The following is a 19,084-nucleotide window of genomic DNA, read 5'->3' as shown; positions in this document are numbered from 1 at the left end:
TCTGGCTCCTCTTTGCGTCTCTCTTGAACTCGGAGGATTTGTTTCTTCAATGAACTTTTAAACTCCCCTAAAGTTGCCCTCTCGGGCCGGGGCTATCTCTGCCTGTTGTCCTTCCAGCCTTTCTCATAATTCCTTTCTCTCGGCCCGGTTAGTTATTTATTACACTTGAGGACAAACCCCCAGGTTACCAGGTAAGACACTGACTTTATATTAAATATATAACCACTATACACATAGAGAAGTGGTTTGTGCCCGACCCGATTGGCCTCGGGTTGTATTGTCCTTTTTAAAAATATATAAATTTATAATATTTTTTTCCCCCTAAACGGGAATTTGGCCTTTTTTTTCCTGCCAGACTTCCCCCGCGGAAGTCGCTCGGAGCTCAGCAAAGCCCCCGGGGCCTCGCCACCTCCCCCGGCTTTAATTCCCCCTTTTATCACCACCGACTCATTATTTTATAACGCGCTTTTCCAGCGCGTTGCAGGGAGAAAATGACACAATAAGTTTCTCTCTGTTGCTATTTACACCTAAAAAATAGCCCCGATGTCGCTTTTCTCCCCCTCTTGCTTTAATTGATTTATATGTTTTTGACTTCTTCTTCTTCTTTTTTCCTTTAAATGAATCCCCTTATACTTCCTTTCGGGGGAGGAGAATATGAATTAATCGCCTTTTTTTCCCCCCGGAACTCGCTGCTTTAGCTCTATTCTCTGCGGAAAGTTCTCCAACCACTGGCAGGTTTAGATTAAAAAAAATAAATAAATCTGGTAATAGTGTTTTAATACGAAGCCTTGATAAATAAGCTTCATATAGGAAACGATCCTTTAAATTGGCTTTCCAGAGGAGGTGGGGGAAGAACTTTGGGGATTTTTGCTCTTTTTTATAGCTGCGATAATCGCTTGTTTCTCAAAGTCAATAGCATTTTACTGTTTCCTCTGGTCTATTTGTAAACTATTTGTAAGGTCCTGCAGGAGGGATCCGCTCCAGACACTGTACATAGGAAATCATCTGAATAGTTGTTTCGGGCAATCCGAGGGGTTTTTATTTCGTCCCTGAAAAGATCCTTTTGTTGCTTTTGTTTCCTAGCAACTGTTTTCTATTATAAAAGTTCAGATTGCAGCTGATGTCAAACAAAATGGCTGCCCGGGCGCCTTTCTTGGGAGCTGTAGCCTTTGACCCAAGGCTGAACTAGAACTGCTCTGTGAATTAGGTAGTTTCATGTTGTTGGGGCTTTTAATTTTAAACACAAGGACATCAAACTACCTGATTTACTCCAGTTAACGCTCCTCGCTCTTGCTTGCCGAGGGCACTTGCCCCTGGGAGGATGGGGAAGGGGTGGCAGCCCTGGATCCCCCTCCTCTCCATCCTCTCCATCCCCTCCATCCCCTCCGGCCCCCGGACCGCACCGGCCGCGGAGACGCCGGGGCCGTGTCCCCCAGACCGGCTCCGTGTCCCCCAGACCGGCTCCGTGTCCCCCAGACAGGGTCCATGTCCCCCAGACCGGGCCCGTGTCCCCCAGACCGGCTCCGTGTCCCCCAGACCGGCTCCGTGTCCCCCAGACCGGGCCCGCGTCCCCCAGACCGGCTCCGTGTCCCCCAGACCGGCTCCGTGTCCCCCAGACCGGGTCCATGTCCCCCAGACCGGGTCCATGTCCCCCAGACCGGGGCCGTGTCCCCCAGACCGGCTCCGTGTCCCCCAGACCGGGACCGAGTCCCCCAGACCGGCTCCGTGTCCCCTCCCCTGGGCCCGTGACTTCCCTCCACCCCCGGTCCGAATTCCCCTTCCTGGGCGCGAGCACTTGCCCCAGGAAGGATGGCAAAGGGCTGACAGCCCAGTTTTCCCGTCTTTTCCACCCCCTGGACCACACTGGCACCAGGCGCGGAGGAGCCGGGGCCGTGTCCCCCAGCCCGGGACTGTGATTCCCCTCCACCCCCGATCCCAATTCCCCTTCCTGGGCGCGGGCACATGCCCCGGGAAGGATGGGAAAGAGCTGGCAGACTGGTTTTTCTCCCTCCTCTCCATCCCCATGGAACCGCCGGCTCCGTGTCCCTCATCCCGGCTCCGTGTCCCTCATCCCAGGTCCGTGTCCCCCATCCCGGGTCCATGTCCCCCATCCCGGCTCCGTGTCCCCCATCCCGGGTCCATGTCCCCCATCCTGGCTCCGTGTCCCCCAGCCCGGCTCTGTGTCCCTCATCCCGGCTCCGTGTCCCTCATCCCGGGTCCATGTCCCCCATCCCGACTCCGTGTCCCCTCCCCCGGGAGTGACTCCCCTCCACTCTGGGCCCGGATCCCGCTTCCCGGGCTCCAGCCCTTGCCCTGGGAAGGACGGGAAAGGGGCGGCTGCCCAGTGTTCCCCCTCCTCTCCATCCCCATGGAACAGCCGCGCCCGTGTCCCCACCCGGGACCGTGACTCCCCTTCACCCCGCTCTGTGTCCCCCTTCCCGGCCGCGGACACTTGTCCCGGGAAGGACGGGAAAGGGCTGGCGGCGCCGTTTTCCCCCTCCTCTCCATCCCCGGGACCCCATCGGAGCCGCCGGGGCCGTGTCCCCCACCTGTCCCCGTGTCCCCCACCTGTCTCCGTGTCCCCCACCCGGGTCCGTGTCCCCCACCCGGGTCCGTGCCCCCCACCCCCGTTCCGTGCCCCCCGCGCCTCCTCCAGGCCCCAGGACTGGGCCCGGCCGGGCCAGGGGTGATGGTTTCTTTGTTTAAACCCCCGTTTCAGGGTCCTCTTTGCGAGACAAGGCAGTCACGCCCCGAACCATCAAGAGCTTATTAACGGTCTAATTAGGCTGCGGCGCCTCTCAGAGGCTGAAATCCCCCTCCCCAGCAAATCCTCCCTCCCCCCCGGGTCAGCAAACCCCTCCGTGTGCGCAATAAACTTTGTGTCTGGCGTAAAAATATAATATCCCTATAAATATACACAAAGCCATAAAGGAATTTAAGCGGCTCTTATTTTAGGAGCTGTGATCTCCAGCTCGGTGTAAAGGGTAACGCGTGGGTTCAGGGAACACAAAAGAGCTCCCGGGTTTAACTGTTCCAATGGATAAAATAAGTTTATTAAAGGTACCGCTGGCAACGCTTTTAGGGACCGGGGTGGGGAGTGGCTCCTGTGTCTTTTTGCTATGGAAAATGCCACATTTTGCCATCGGATAAGGAATATTTAGTTCCCGAGGAGCTCCTGCATCTCGTAGTAAACCTGCCCACGTCTTTAGGGACTGCTAAATGCCAAGCTGGGGTCTGCACCCCTCCAAAAAACGCCCGGCTGATCTCGTGGCTGGGCACTGATCTGTAATTTCATCACATAAAACATCATTTCAAGTTCGCAGATATGACACTTTTCAGGCCACGGCCGCGAATTTCACTAAATCAATGGGTTTATAGGTGGTCTCGGAAATGCCCACAATAGTTTCACCACATCCTCCCTCCGGGTCTCAACGTGTTGCGCTTGGGCATATATTGATTTAAAAAAAAATTAAAATAAAATAACTTAAAACCGTAAAAATCTCTGTGAGAGAGAGGGAGTGCGGAGAGTTCTGCGTGTCAAAGTGTGTGTTTGGATGAAGTCCACCCATTCCACTTTCTGCAAACTGGAAGCCCGCAGAGTTCTCTGTGTGTGTAAGGAATCGGCTCATGGAAGCGATTTTCCCCGCACTGCTGTTCCAAACACGCATAAAAACAAATTTCACATGGTCCAGGCCACGGCTAAATAAGCCTGGGACTTGATCTCCCTTCGAGCCTTAAAGAATTAAACTTTGATACCATATCCAGGGTCCAACCCACCATCTGCTGCTACTTTTTGTGGCCTTGGGTAGGGATTTTTTTGTCGTCGGTGTTTTGCTTTTTTTTTTTCCCCCCCTCCACTCGCTCTGAGTGTTTAAAGAAAACGAAAACAAACAAACAGCCAACTTGTCTGGGTTTTAAACCGGTGCGTGCTTTATTCCCGAAACTGGTGATTCTTGTAGGCGCTGCGCCTACCTCGCCTATAAACAAACACCCGCTCGAGGGGAGGAGAGGGAAAGTCAAACAGCGGAAAATAACTCGGAGTTTTCTGCCCCGCTCCGCGAGCCCCGTGACTCCTTCCTTAGAAACAACGCGCGGCTTGTGCCCTCACTCAAAGCCCTTAAACGGAAAAGGACAATCTGGGAAAGTTAATCATAAACCCTTCGGTAATAATGGCCCCAAAGGCAGCCCCACCAACCTGCCTTGTAAATGTCTGGGCTTCTGATTCTGATCTGCCTCCTCCCCGCCGAAATACAGGAAACAAGGGCCGGGGAGGGGACCGGGGGACACGGAGCTGGGGAAGGAGCAGGATCAGGCCCGGGGGGGGGGATGGCTGCCTGAAGACGGGAATTGGGGCTCCTTTCCCCAGGGAAGCAGCGGGGAGAGGTGGGCAGGGGGTCGGGGAGAGGTGGGCAGGGGGTCGGTGGGCAGGGGGTCCCGCCTGTGCCTCTGGAGCGCCTCGTTCGCCTCCTTTTGCGAATTAAATAAATATAAAAAAAAAGAGAAGAGGCCCTTACCTGGAGAAGCGGCTGCGTGGGGATGGATAAAAGGGTTCTCCTCGGCGGAGGAAGTGCCCGGTTTGGGACACGCTGCACATTTCTGAGCCAACACACGAGGAGCAACCGCGCTTTTAATGCGCCGCATCCCCCCCCAGTCGCTGCCCTGCCAAAGTCCAGCCTGGCCCATATTCCCCCCACCCGGGACGAGTTTTAATTACGGGCAAAAGTGTTGATGGAGGAGCCTCTCCGCGAGAAACTCCCCCTTTTCTTTCGCCGGGGCTCGCGCTGCCGGTTTTATGGAAACAATCCCAACTTCACCCATGTACCTGCGCTTGTGTTTTCCCACCCTCTTCCCCTGCCTTGAGTGGGAGCGACAGATTTCTCACCACCGCGGGCTGTTACTTCCCTTCCTCCCAGACTAAACGCGACTTGGACGATGCTTTGGGGGTGGTTTTTTTGAGTTTGGTTGTTTTTTTGGGGGGCTATCCCGGTTATATCGCGGTGAGCCCAAAGCAGGGCCAGTGGAACCCGCCCCAGCAGCTCCCGGGGTGTAAAATCGGCAGCAGCCGGAGCCCAACTAGTCCATGGGAGTTGAATATTATTTCAGGGAGGGAGGCGAGAGGAGGGGGAGATCAGTCCAGTAGCCAGAATGTGGGTTCCCGAACAACAACCCAACTTTATTTCAACTTTCTCTCCTTCCAGTTTCCCTTTTCAAATGCACATACGCTTCTACTTTACAGGGGGACCTAAACGCTTTATTAACTACTGAGATTACAAACCTCATTTGGAATTGGGGTTTTTTTTAGCCAGAGTACACTTTCGGTCCTTGGAAAATTGCCCACATGTGTAACTTGTTTTTGCTTCTCCTCAGACAAGGAATTCCCCCCCTCCTCCTCCTCCCTCCCTCCCCACTTACGGATTTTTAACAGACGGCAGCATTCAAACCGAGAGCCAGCACAGGAAATGGCAAAGGTAGATCCTTCGGCTTTTAGGCTCCAGAAACTTATTTCACTTTTTTTTCCTTTTTTTTTTTTCCCCTTTTTTTTTTCCTGTAGGTTTTACTCTTCAGGAGGGAATTTTTGTTGCCCTTTCGTGCGTTCAGAGGGGTTTCCATGACTGAAGTTTCTTTCATAACCTCTCGGACCTGCCCTAAAATGTATCGCTCATAAATTACGTTTTGAGATTTTGCTCCTTTAAAAAAAAAAAAAAAAGCCATTGCCTTGTTGTGATTATCAGTATTATTATTATTATTATTATTATATTGGAATGTTTTATATCACCCAAAATAAACGCTCAGCCCTTTGAAGGCTGAGTTATCAGAATCTGGTCTCCAGACCCTCCGTAGCCGTGAAGTTCACTCTCAGCTTTTATCCTTATCGGCTTCCAAACCTAAACTGGGGAAGGAAATATCCCTAAAATATCCCCAAAGTCGTGCAGGTTCCACCCCGACGCCGTGTCGGCCTCTGGGGGTAAAGATCCCGCTGGAATCCCCCCAATCCTGCCCCGTCTGGGGGGAAAGCCCTGCACCCCCAAACCTCCTCCACCTTCTCCATCTCGGTGACAAAGAGGCAAAATCGGCTGGAAGAAGTCGCCAGTCCTAATAAATTCTAACAAAAAGCCTCGAAAAAGTGGTTAAATGTGTTTCCGGTAAGAAATGGACCATCCGGTCTTTTTCTCTCTTAAGCCCCAAACTTATAAATCAGTGAAAAGCGACGATTGCACAGACTTAAAATCTGCATATTTCAAAAATATTGTGTGTTTGGTTGCTTTCAGCTCAGAAACGCCGACCCGAGGAGTGACTCGTAGAGATGGATTTTGGCAGTTGTGCGTTTCAAAACACTACTCGGAAAATATTCCTCCTCTCCACAAACAATAAAGATTATTTATAAACACTACCCGAGCTCAGAAGCTTCTGGTTCTCCACTGCAGGCTGACAATGCTCTGAGTTTTTCCTCCCAGCCAGACACACTTGGCACTGATTCTGCAAGCAGGAAAAAGTTTTCACTTCGAATTTTATTTTGAATAACTCTTTCCACTTCCTCTTCCCTTTTACACGCCACAACAACCCCATATCTACGATTAATCTCGTTCTCAAACCCAGCAAAACTCGCACATCCTGCCTCCTCTCTTCCAAGGATTCAGACTTTTGGACTCTGCTCCTTGAGTTTTCCTTCTCCGAGTTGTGTTGGGTTTTTTGTTTTTACAGACGGAAGAGTTTTTTATTTAATTTCTGGTGGGCTTTAATTAAGGATTTAACCCCCAAACGCCTCTGGAATGTCACCCGGAGCGGGCAGCGCTGCACGACGTGGTCTCCAAGCGAGCAGACCTGGGATGAAGCTGTAACTTGCCTTAAGCCCCTCTCAGAAAAGGCCACAAAGAGATGAGCGATGGGGAGATGCATAAAAAATAAACTCTTGAACAAACGGAAACCTCCAGAGGAGCGAAAGCAAATGGGTTTTGCAGATCTTCTTGTGAGGTTTCCATTCACCAGGGATCTGAAACCCCTCGGTTTCTGCCTCACAGCCACGCTCCTGAGAGTCTTCTCGGTTTAAATTTATATACTACAGAAAATTATATACTCACATGCTGACACAGTTCATCATTATTTATAGGAGGCGCACCAGGATTTTTTTTTTTCCCAGGAATATATTTATTACAGGTAAGACACGGCCAATCTATCTGGCGAACAGAGAACAGGTGTTTTGCTTCAATTAACGTTCAATAATTTCATCTCTCCTTATTCAACACCCCGCTACCAACACGGCTGTTTATCCATCACTTGTATAAACACATTTCCATGCGCCAGGCGAGTTTCGTCTCCACAACACGCTTAAATCAGCCCTTTCCTCTCCCCAGCTCTCATAACATTTGCGGAGTCCCTCCGAATCTCCTGTGGACCGGCCTGATTTTTGAAAAATCATTTCTGAAAGGCAATAAAGGCGAGAAATATGACAGCGCGAGCTCCCGGCTCGTATTTCACGCCTGGTGACACAGGGGCTCTGCCTTTCCGAACCTCACCAACTCTCGGGGAAGTTTAAAGGAGGGAGCGGGGGAAAAAAAAAAAAAAGGAGGTAGAAATGTGGAAAGTTGGAAAAATGAGGAATTCCCCCCTGGTTTCACACGAGCCCCGTTTGGGGGAGAGGCACCGGAGGGAGCAGCGCTCCTGCCCCGCTCTGCTCGCTGCGGGGGGATCCCTCTGCCCGCTCCAGTTCCAGGGGTGAAGGGGAGTCATTTGGGATGAAAACCCCCCCGGAAAGGGGAGCAGAGCTGGCAGGGCAGCGGGAAGTGCTCACAGGACTCACCTGGTGACATCTCCCCACGGGCGGCTTGGCAAGATCTCAACCCCGAGGCTGGAGAGGGGTCCCCAAACTCTCCCCAGCCCTCACCTTGGCTGGAGCCCGGGACGGAACCTCCTCGTCCAGCACAGGGAGGGGTTGGAGCTGCCGGGGGGGGCTCTCGCTGTCCAGACAGTTGCAAAAATTCGAATTAAATCTGACCTCCGGCATTGAGCTCCGGCTCTCCTTGCCCGTCATCCCGACCCCCTGGATTTTTTTTTTGTTTTAAAATGAAAACGGACAGCTTCCTAATTGCGCCTCGTTTAGAGGAGCCCCGGTCCCGGGCGTGGGGGAAACGCGTCCCTCCGTCAGGCTGCAGGGCAGATGCTCCTGGAAAAGCCCCGGTTATAGGAATAAAGGGAAATCTCGGGCTTTGGATGGAGGTTTTTAATGGCCTTCATCATCCTCCAGCACCAGTGAAACACCTCTGGCAGCGATTTCCCACCTCCGCTCTGTGCAGGCACAGACACACGGACACTCACACGGACACGGGGAAACGCGAAATGGGTTTTTCCTTCATCCCAGGCGGTTATTGGCACCCCCTCACTGTTATTATTAGCCTGTTAATACACATTTCCCACCTCTGTACACCTCAGGAAGGATTCGCGATGATTTATCATTCCTAGAAATCTCTTTGCCCTTCACTTCAAATATCCTTCGGTGCTGTGGGGTGAGAGGGAGCAGGACGGAGGGGCAATAGATTAAGAGAGGCAAATTGATCCGGACTGTTACGGCTGAAGTCCAGAGAAACACTTTTGCCGCGCTCGCGGGGAGCACCTTTTCCTTAACCAACATTTACGGCGCCATCGGAGCGTCTCGCAATAAAGGGATTTATCACCAGAACTCGGGAGAACCGAGCCCGTGTCCCCGCGTCGCTGGGGCTGGGGCCGCCCCGAGCTCGAGGCCCCGCGTCCATCACGAGGGGAAAATCCCCCAAATCGGCAGGTTTTGGGAAACAGGCGGAAAAGGCGCTTGGGGCGGGGGTGGTGTTGGACACGCACACGGGGGTGAGGTGCGAGGGGGGCACGGGCGCTGCGAACGCGAGGGGTTCCTCCTTCGCCCCCTTTCTGTTCCGCAGGCTATAAATTCAAGGCTATAAAAATCAAAGAAAGCTAATGTAAGTTTTATTAAACTATTTAAGCATCGCGAGTTTGAGGCGTTCTGTGACAAAGCCGGATCAGCGGCGCGCTGTTTTTTACTGGCCTTGTAAAGTTAAATGAAGGCTTCTGATTTCGGCGATGTGGGGAACTATTTCAGCTCCAGCAAAGCGACCCCGAGGATGCCGCCAAACACGCGAACATATGTTCATAGGCAGAGATATTTTTAATATATTTATACATATATCTGTAAGCACGAAGTGGAAGGCAGGCTTTGGATGCACGCAGGGCTCGCAGCTCGGCAGCTCCCCGGACAAAGTTGCGACGGCACCTCCACGCCAGTGGCGTTTTGAATTTCATATTTACCCACATTATTTTACCGTGTCAACGATCCATTTTCCCCCATCCCAGATGGTTAATTATTTATAACGCCCTCCCCAGCACTCCTGCTACCTAGAGCCATCTTTCTGCTTTGCAAAAAAACGCATATATGTGTGTATTTATGTGACTGTAATGAATGTATATGAAATCACGCGAGGAGGGGGCTGGGGGGTGGTTTGGACTTATTCTCTGTTTTTCCCTATCGTGCTCCGGAGCCCGAGTGGCAAAGAACGGCTTTTATCTCTATTCCCCCATGGTCGTTATTAAAGGCGAAGCGAGCCCATCAGCATCTTTCTTTAAAAGAAAAAAAAAAAAAAAGACCCCCCCCTCCTCCCCCTTTCGGACCCCAGCCCATAATATTCCAGGAGCAAACCTAGGAAGGGAGATATTTAGGAATATCAACCCCGGCTTTGGCCATTCGGTGGCTTTCTTTTTTTTTTTTTTTTTTTTCGAAAACTCCTGACGTTTTGCAACATTGCATAAACATAAAACAATCCATCCTTGATATGGAATGCAAGGGCGGATGACAGCGCAGCGCAGCCCCCTCGGCTTCGATTGATTTACGCCGAGACTGACGCTTTATCAGGCACACGAAAAAAGTTTGACCAATCATTTCGCTGGGAGCTCACAACACAGCAGCCCAACTGTACTTTGTTGGCTGGGAAGTTGGAGAAGGGGGTAGAGTGCAAATCTAGATCTGTCCTATATATGTTGTTTTTTTTTTTTTCCCTTCACTGAACCGTGCTTTGTATGATGTCTGAGAATGTCCATTTCTGGGACTCTCAGCAATTATTATGTCGACTCCATTATAAGTCATGAGAGCGAAGACTCGCCTTCAGCTAAATTTTCGTCTGGGCAATATTCGAGTTCCAGGCAAGCTGGGCACAATGAGCATCTAGAATTCCCCTCCTGTAGTTTTCAGCCAAAACCTCCAGTTTTCAGCGCCTCCTGGACTCCTTTGAATCCACATTCTTCTGGTACCCTTCCTGCCGTCTACCATCCATATATTCAACATCAAAGCGTCCCATCTGAGAGCAGGTACCTCCGGAGCTGGCTGGATCCAGTACCCAGGGCAGAGAACCTCCCCGGGCAGGGCTCTGTTAAGGCAGAGCCGCTGCTGGGCCGTCCCGGGGATGTCCATAAACAGGGAACACAGGAGTACAATTTAGAAACTTCTGCTGCAAGGGAAGGGATCGTTTCCAATCAAAGGCCCAGCTTCGAGGACAATAAAGTTTGTGAAGGAAGCGAAGACAAAGACAGGACAGATCAAAGTAAGTTATAAAAGTGAGGAAGTAAACAGCATAAAAGCTGGAGGAGGTGCAATAAAAGGGGACAATGCTGCGTAAAGTTTAAAATCGGGGCTTAAAGAAAAGTCTCGGCTTTGCTGATGCCAACCTAAGGGGAGAGGTGGGGAGGGGAGAGGGGTGGCATTGTCTCTGCCGGGAAATAAAAATAAAAATAAAAATGAGCGTCGTCTCTGGGCTTAAACGGAGTCCAGAGCGGACAAAAGCCGGAGCGAGTCACCCTCTGTCCTCCAGAGCGCTGGCTCCGGCGGCAGAGACGCTTTAGTAAGCGGGAGGAAAGGCGGGTGCGGGAGCTGGGGAGGGTCGGGAAGGGCCGGGGGGAGCCGGGGAATGCCGGGGAGAAGGGAGAGGGGGAGAAGGAGGAGAAAGGGGGGAAAAGAGGCGAAATCGCCGAGGAAAAGTTCCCGTGCGCGGGGGGGAAGCGAAGAGCAGCGGGGGCTTTGCCGTACCCGGCGCATCATCCCGGGGCCACCGCGCTCCCTCCGCGGCTCCCGCCGGGCTCTGCTGCCCCTGCCCGCCGTTCCTTCCTCGCGCTGGCTCCTTCGTTTGTGCTTTTAATCGTTCGTTTATTAAACGCGACGGTATTCCGGGTATGAATATTTCAAAGCCGCGCTCCTTCCGAGTTAAAAAAAAAAAAAAAAAAAAAAAAAAAAAAAGAAAGGGGGGGCGCTTCCAACTTAATTAGCTTTTATATCAGCTTTTATTTGTGATGTAGCCAGATCGGGGAAACGCTTAAACTTCAGCACTCGCTTTTTCGGCGAGCTGGCCGTTGAAATATAGGAAAAGACTCGTTCGCCTCGAAAATATTTAATAATGCCATCAGCAACGCGATTAATCGCGCTATTATTAATCCTAATGATAATAACAGCGTTGCTAATGATAACAATGCGTTCGAGTGAGGAAGAATCGGTGTCTGCACCTCGTGCCTGCCCGGCTGGTACCTGGTTTGCAGCTGGGAGGTGAAGCCCGGGCAGGAGGAGAGAGGGAAACTTGGCTTCGCCCTCCCAGTAAAAAACATTTCGCAGGGAAAGGCGAACTTTTCCCGACTGGCAGAGCAGGAGCCCCCGCCGAGGGTGGAACTCCTCGGGACGCCCTGACATCCTCCTGCCCTTTGAATCAACCTCTGTTTTCTTTTCACTCGCCGTGGAACGGCCACGGAGTTTTTGCCGTGGCAGCCACAGGATTAAAAACACAGAATATTCTGGGCCCCGTGATTTCCTCCCCTCCTTGCGCAGGATGTTACGGTGACATTTTTTCTCTTTCCTCTCGTTTAACTCGCGCACAGACACACTCACACTCACACACTCACACACACTCACACACAAAAAGAAAGTCCTGTTCCATTGTGCTGGGCAGAGATCCAGAACAAACTGCAGCCGTGAGGTGAATGATTGGAGGGAATTAAATCTCCAGGTCCTGTGCTCAATGTCCCTGAAATTGAATATAGAAAAATCTTGTCCAAGAAGATGTTATTAAGTTCTAAGTGAGTGCAGGGACCCGCGCGAGGAGGACGCTGTGTGGTTTCCAAGGCGTGCGGTTACGGCGCATATTTTGTTTTAAATAATAGTTTAATTTGGGCTGATGGGGAGAGCCTGCCAGGGCTGGAAGACGAAGCTGTTTTGCAGAAAGTCCTCCCTCCGATTTCCCCGACTCTTGCCGTTTTTGAAAGTATTTCTTCATAATGGATCTCTGCCCTGTGTATGGCGCAGGAATTTCTTAAATTATTCGCTGGATTTTAAGGAAAAGACGTGCCAGAACCGCTTCCCATTCGCTTTCCTGTTTAGGGATTTGTGTCTAGTGAGTAGATAAAGCAACGCTGGCATTTAAAATGTATTTTAACGATCCAAAATACGACCAAAAAAAATAAACCCAAACCGAATAAAAACCTGTTATGAAGCACGGCCCTCCATCGCCATTAAAGGATGGGTAGCAGGATTAACAGTATCAATTATTAACAGCTTTCTTCCTCTTTAATATTTAATTCTGCATATTAGATCAAGTCAATTACATTAAGGAAATAGCCGTGCAAATTTGTAAGAGGCAGTACTTACAGGGCAAGATTAACCGGATTATTTTTTTAAAAAATATTCAATATATTTCATTTTACGTGGAGGAAACGTTGCAGTGGCGTGTGCGTGTGCGTGTGTGTGTATTTATAATGGTCCATTTAATTGGTGTAAAGGTTTATGGCTTCAGTCATAATTTCAGAGGAGGCAAAGGAAATAAAATAGAAATACGCGGTGTGTCCATAACCCTTCGTTTTACCCTTTCCCGCCTCTCAGTCACCCAACGGGCAGCCGATATTTGCATGTGATTAGTGAACGTTCCATTATTTACCCTAAACCCACTTCACCTCTGGGTGCGACCTTCGCCACTCTGCTGTCTGGGGGGGGGTGGCTTTGGCCCCAAAATGTTGGTTTTTTCCAGGACTAATCCCTGGAATGTCCCTTCTGCGAGATTCCCACGGCACTTCTCCCACCCGCGAGCGTGACGGGCGGCCTTTTATTTATTTTCTGGCTGCCTTTCCAGCCCTGCAAATGTCCGTGGCTCGGGGTGACGCTGTCCAGATCCCCGGCAGCAGCGTCCCTGCACCCTCAGAGGATGTTTATTGCATCGAGACCAGTGTGGGGTTTTTTTTTGCCACAAAGCAGAAGAAAAAAAAAAAAAAGGGCAGGATTTATAGGATTTATGAAAGGTTCCTCCAGCCCTCCTCTCTCTCTCTCTCTCTCTCTGCCCTTTTCCGTGCGCGGCGCGTCCGTAGAAGTAAATCTAGGAGTAAATCTATGGACACGTGGGGAAAACGCGCCTCGGAAAAAAAAAAAAAAACAAAAAAACCCAGAGATATCTGTAATTTTCGCCTTGGTTTCTTTGTAGCCGAGGCGCAGATGGGGCGCTCTGACAGCCTGGGAGGGGATGGGGGTGTTCACCTGGCACGGAGGGACCTGCGGGAAAGCGCGGGGGGAGGAAAAACTCTGGCACGTGTGAGCCCAGACATCCGTGTGAGCCCGAACATCCGTGTGAGCCCAAATATCCGTGTGAGCCCAAATATCCGTGTGAGCCCAAATATCCGTGTGAGCCCGAACATCCGTGTGAGCCCAAATATCCGTGTGAGCCCAAATATCCGTGTGAGCCCGAACATCCGTGTGAGCCCAAATATTCGTGTGAGCCCGAACATCCGTGTGAGCCCAAACATCCGTGTGAGCCCAAATATCCATGTGAGCCCAAATATCCATGTGAGCCCAAATATCCATGTGAGCCCGGCCACGGGTGGGCACGGGCAGGGTGGGCACGGGCAGGGTGGGCACAGACACCGCTCTGAGCTCACCAACGCGCCCCCGAGCCCCCCCCAGGCTCGGGAGGGATGGGGTACCTGTGGGACTCCGGGATCGGGCCCCCCACCATCTGTGCCGGCCCCGAGGATTCCAAATGATTTTCCTGCGGCCTCTCCCCCCCCCCCCCGAGCCGCGCATATGCGTGTGTGTATAATCTTAATATTTGATGGCGTGATTAAAACCTTCTGAGAAACACTCGGGGGCCGCGTGGTATTGATCTTGCTGCTGCTTTTCTTTCAGCCAACCCAGCTGCCAGCTGGCTGCACGCCCGCTCCTCCCGGAAAAAACGATGCCCTTACACCAAATACCAGACCCTGGAACTAGAGAAGGAGTTTTTATTCAATATGTACCTGACGAGGGACCGTAGACACGAAGTGGCCAGACTCCTCAACCTGAGTGAGAGACAAGTCAAAATCTGGTTTCAGAACCGAAGGATGAAAATGAAGAAAATGAACAAGGAGCAGGGCAAGGAATGAAAAAAAGTAGAAAAGCAGCACCCCCACTCCCCCCCCAGCCCCTTTCCCCCTGTCCCAGGCTCGGCGGCAGCTCAACCCCCCCTTAGCGCTGCCCAATCCCCCCGAAACGAGGGAGAACACCCCCCTCCTCCCCCGTTTCCCATCTCCACCTTTGCATGCGAGATGTTGCTTATTATTCTTTCTTTCTTATTTTTTTATTTTTGAACCTTCTTAGCGCTGCCACTCAGGAGGCAACTTAGCCAGAACTGCAGCTCCTTTTCGGGGACACACGCTGGGTTTTGTTTCTCTTTTCTTGTTTTCTTTTTCTCTTTTTTTTTTTTTTTTTTCCCTTTCCCCCCCCTCCTCTCTTTTCCTCTCCCCGCTGTGTTAACACAGCGCAGGCTCCTTTTGGAGCAGCAGCTTTCCCTGCTCGCGTTTTCTCCATGGAAAACACAACCGGCCACCAAAAAAACAACCCCACGCCGGCCCAAACCCCCAGCAAAGCTCGCTGTCTTTCTTTCTGCACGCGAGGCCGATGATTCCCTGGAAAACAGGCGCTCACCCGCACCCAGGGGCAATCACCCCACTCACACTCACACGCCGAGCTGGCCGAGCAAGCAGACGATTTAATTAAACCACTCGCAGGACAGACACATTCGTAAGACTCGCCTTTAATTGCACCCAACAAATCATTTGCAATTCGCCAACTTTATCCCGGGGTAGCCGGTTAATGACAGCCCCAGCTCCCAACTGGGGTTTCCCCCCCTTCCCTCCTCCGCCCTCCCCCCCCCCTCTCCCCTCCCCGTTATTTTTTACTTTTTTAGCTCGTTTGATTCTGCGGGATTTTTGTTCCAATCGTGCCGTGGCAGAAATGTGACTTTGACCTGGAAGTTTAGTGGGATCTTTGCAGGCGAACCCTCCTCATCTGGTAGTTTTATACTGGGGCACTTGGAAGAAGAGAAAAGACGGGGAGGGAGGCGAGCGAGAGTGTGCGGGGGGCACTCTCAGAGCCGCATTGTAAATTATTTAGGAGAAAAAGGGGCGGAAGAACCCCTGCCAACTTATCCCTAACTTTTAGAGAAGAGGAAGAATGGGATTTTTTCTAGTTAAAAAAAAAAAACTACCTTAGTAGAGCTATCAGGGAGGGGAAGGTTGTGTTCTTAGCGCTAGATATTTATAATTTATTGTGAATTGACTTTTCCTAAAGCAGTAGGGCTGTTGCAGAGATAAAGTGCCAACCCCAGCCTGTGCGTTATTCCTTCCCCCTCCCGTTCGCTGAGTCGCTTTTAATACTTGAATGTCGCTGGGCTTTTGCTGGGGTTGGGGTTGGGGTTTTTTTGAGCTCCCGGTGTTTTCCCGCTGTCCCCCCGCTCCCCTCCGGGCCCGGTGCCACTCCCGGGGCCTCCCCGAGGAAGGGACCTCGTCCCACGGGTGGCACCGGGGGATGCGGCGGCTCCTCCGGCCGCCTCCCCCCTCCCGAATCCTCGTCCTGAGCCCCGAGAGGAACAAATCCGGCCCTGGGCGGGCTCGTGTCCCGCGGCCGGAGCCGCTCTCCCGTCGGACGGAGCCGCTGCGGGTCCCTCCAGCCCGGGCGGGACTTGGGTCCCCTTTATCTCTGTAAGACTTAACTTTGGTTTGGGGAGGGAGGGGGGAGGGAGGGGGGAGGGCCGGGTTCGGGGGGTTAGTTCCAGTCGCTGATATGGTGGGTGTTGTAAACCGTGTTCGTGCTCGTGTTTCTGTGAGTGTTGGAGCTCGTTTTCTGGTTCTGCCGTGGCTTTTGAAGTATGCGAAGAGTTCTGCAGTTGATAGTGGACGGAACAAATATCGAAATAAACCTCTGTCGTTTCCTTCGTGTGCAACTTCTGTATATTTAGCTGCCGGGAGGCTTTCTAGGAACAAGGCGAGTGTGAGGTGGCTTGTTTGAATGGGGCGAGGGGGGGAGAAAAAATAGAGAAAAAAGGACATTTTTTCAGCCGTGTATCTGAAGGACCCAGCGCAAATCCCTTTGCAGAAGTGACTTGTGTGTCCTCAGAGTCAGGTTTGGCGAGACCACTTTTATCTGCTGGGCAGCGGCTGCTCTGGGCAGGAGCGATAGGCAGATTGGCGTTTTTTTGGAAAGTGTTCCTGCTTTTTTTTTTTTTTTTCTCCCCCCCTCCCTCCGCGACCCAGAGATAAGAATCGAGTGGCTGCGCCTCTGAAATTTCCACCGCTTCAAATCCCCTTAAGGGGGTAAAAAAAAAAACAAATCACCCCAACAAAACCTTCCCCTGGACAAGAAACCAGAGCTTAAGTGTTTAAGACCATCCCTCAGAAAGTTGTTTGAGTTTTAGTGTGGTTTTTTTTTAATGCCCAGACTTTCTGGTGGAAAACTTTCCGTGGTGAAGTGGCTCCTTGGGGGCTTCAAAATTTAACTGTTCTCTTGCCGGAGGGACTTCGGTGTAACCAAACTTCGCTCCGCGACCCGAAACGAAATTAAGAAAAGCTGTTCCGGAGACATTTTGAGCCGCGGAAGTTGGTGGCAGCGGGATGGTTCCCCTAAATGGGGATTTATTAAAAGAAAGAGAGAAAGAAAGAGAAGAGAAAGAGATAGTGGGTCGAAAAACAACGTTTCAGCTGCGTTTAAGCTGGGCAAAAAAAATCCAGTTTTGTTTGATTCTTCCCAGGGATGGAGGAATTTCAGCTCTGAGTTGGTTTGTTCCTCGTATCTCGAGCTGAGGATGGACTTGCCTAAACCCTCGTTACTATATTTTTCAGAAGCTTTTCCGTGAGTTAATTGATGTTTTGCAACCCATGGGCCACCAGGACTTAGAAACGGTTTTTTTTCCCTTTTCCTTAGAATTGTGGTAAAGAGCGGATATTTTTAAGATGACGATATAAGGTTCTTTTAAAATAGAATTTAAAATGTTAACTCATTTTATTAGGAAATATGCTTACTTTAAAAAAAAAAATGTTGGGAAAAAAAAAACTTGTCTTCTGTAGCATCAGCCGGGATGTATTTTCCAGAGATGTTTAATGCTCCAGAATAAAAATCGATTTTAGAACAACAGCTCCTATATGTCATTGTGTTCTACTGCTTCATCTAAAACCTCGGAAATATTTGCGTTGTGTTTTCCCGCTCGTTAAGTGTGTTCCGAGGATTCTTTTTTTGCTTATGTTTAAAAAAAAAAACTCCAGAGGAAATGGAAATAATTCCCCTCTGGAGCAGCAAGTGTCTCCTTGGTCCCGCACAGCCTCGCTACTTTCCCAATTCTTTTTATCCTGATTATTATTTTATTGTTCAATGGGACATTGGGACTCTCCGGTCCCGTTTCTCGGGGGTCGCTCGTTTGTTTGTCTGTTTGGTTTTGAGGGTTTAATCCTGGCGGTCCCACAGCGGCCTTTGGGGACGGGGAGGGGACAAAGCGGATTTTGCTTCCTTTGCTTTTATTCCCGAGGAAAAACTTTCCTGCAGAAAAACCCGAACCCCGAACCAAAGAGCGGGGAACCCCCACCCCACTCTTGGCATCCCCTCGGCTCCGACACGCGGGGCCTTTTTCCGGGGGGCTCAACCAGCGGGTCCCGCAATTCCATCCCTGAATTCGTTTGACGTTTTATTGCTCGTGGAGAAACACAAGTGCTCGGAAAGCGCTTCTATCTCTATATTTAAAAAAAAAACACCCAAACCCAACCCAGCCCCGAGAGCTGCTCAGCCCCGCAGGAAGCAGGTAGTGAGAAATATAACCCAGGATCCCTTCCCACTGATTTTTAACATAAAGGGCGCTCGAAAGGGCAATATTTCACTTCTTTTTTTTTTTTTTTTTCCCTTTTAAAAAAAAATCCTTTCTTTTGGGGCAGCCCTGAAAAGAAAACAAAAGGAGGAGAAGAAGGGAGATATTTGGAGCTTACAGAGGGAAAAGAGAGAGAAAGGGAAGTAACTTGTCATAAAAAAAGGAAAATTCAGTGCAGTGTGCTGCAATAAAAGAATATGACCGCTATAAAACTTTATAGGGTATAAATTTCTGAAGGTTAAGGAACTAAACGGTTGTAAAGGAAACAGTGCAAGAAAACTTTCAGGAACTCCTAAATTACTCCAACGACTTGGGAATGTGGGGAAACCCAACGTGTAAATGCTTTTGCTTCTGCTTCGCTCACAAAGTTCTCCTCTTCTTCTTTTAGTCTTTTTTTTTTTTCCCCACTAAGGGAGGGGGAAGTTAAAAAATAAGGGAGTGGGGGGAGAGAAAAGGTGGGGAGGGACTTTTGCTAATTTATTCTTGTCTTGCAGATGCCGTGAAAATCCAGCGCTGGGGATGATTCCCTTTGTTCTTTATTATTATTATTATTATTATTATTCCTCCTTATTATTATTATTCTTTTTTTTCCCTTTTTTTTTTCCTTTTTTCTTTTTAATTTTTTTTTCCTTTAAAGCAATTCCAGGCGGCCAGAATTCCAAGCCACGCACAACAACACCCCGACCACCCCCACGCCCACGGGCACCCCCCTCACCCACTCACACCCTTCGAGGTTCTGGCGAGACGTCTGGGCTGGGGAAGGGTTTTATGAGTTTACAGCCCCGGCCCTTCTCCCTCCCTCCTCCGGCAGCAGAATGACCAATTGTTTAGTCTCGGAATTTGAAACAATAGCGGTTTTCAAAAGCGAACCCGCTGCTTTGCCTCTTTTTTTTATTGCCGCGGTGGTGAAGCTTTTA

General features: G+C 50.5%; 1 protein-coding gene across 1 annotated transcript; it reads left to right on the top strand.

The window, feature by feature from the left end:
• Nucleotides 1-9,817: 9,817 nt before the first annotated feature.
• Nucleotides 9,818-17,446, top strand: HOXB9 (homeobox B9). Its single transcript, XM_064636425.1, has 2 exons — nt 9,818-10,580; nt 14,186-17,446. Exons 1-2 carry the CDS (start codon nt 10,073-10,075, stop codon nt 14,419-14,421), a joined length of 744 nt encoding a protein of 247 aa, XP_064492495.1. The 5' UTR covers nt 9,818-10,072; the 3' UTR covers nt 14,422-17,446.
• The last annotated feature ends 1,638 nt before the right edge of the window (nt 17,447-19,084 follow it).

Source organism: Pseudopipra pipra, chromosome 26 (genome assembly GCF_036250125.1).
Source record: "Pseudopipra pipra isolate bDixPip1 chromosome 26, bDixPip1.hap1, whole genome shotgun sequence".
NCBI lineage: Eukaryota > Metazoa > Chordata > Aves > Passeriformes > Pipridae > Pseudopipra > Pseudopipra pipra.
Note: the sequence above shows the minus strand (reverse complement) of the source record. Positions and strands in the feature narration are given on the sequence as shown.

Coding starts and splice junctions, on each gene's coding strand:
- HOXB9 (XM_064636425.1), top strand. CDS start 10,073: ATGTCCATTTCTGGGACTCTCAGCAATTATTATGTCGACTCCATTATA. Junction 10,581..14,185: donor CAAAGACAGGACAGATCAAA/GTAAGTTATAAA, acceptor CTTTTCTTTCAG/CCAACCCAGCTGCCAGCTGG.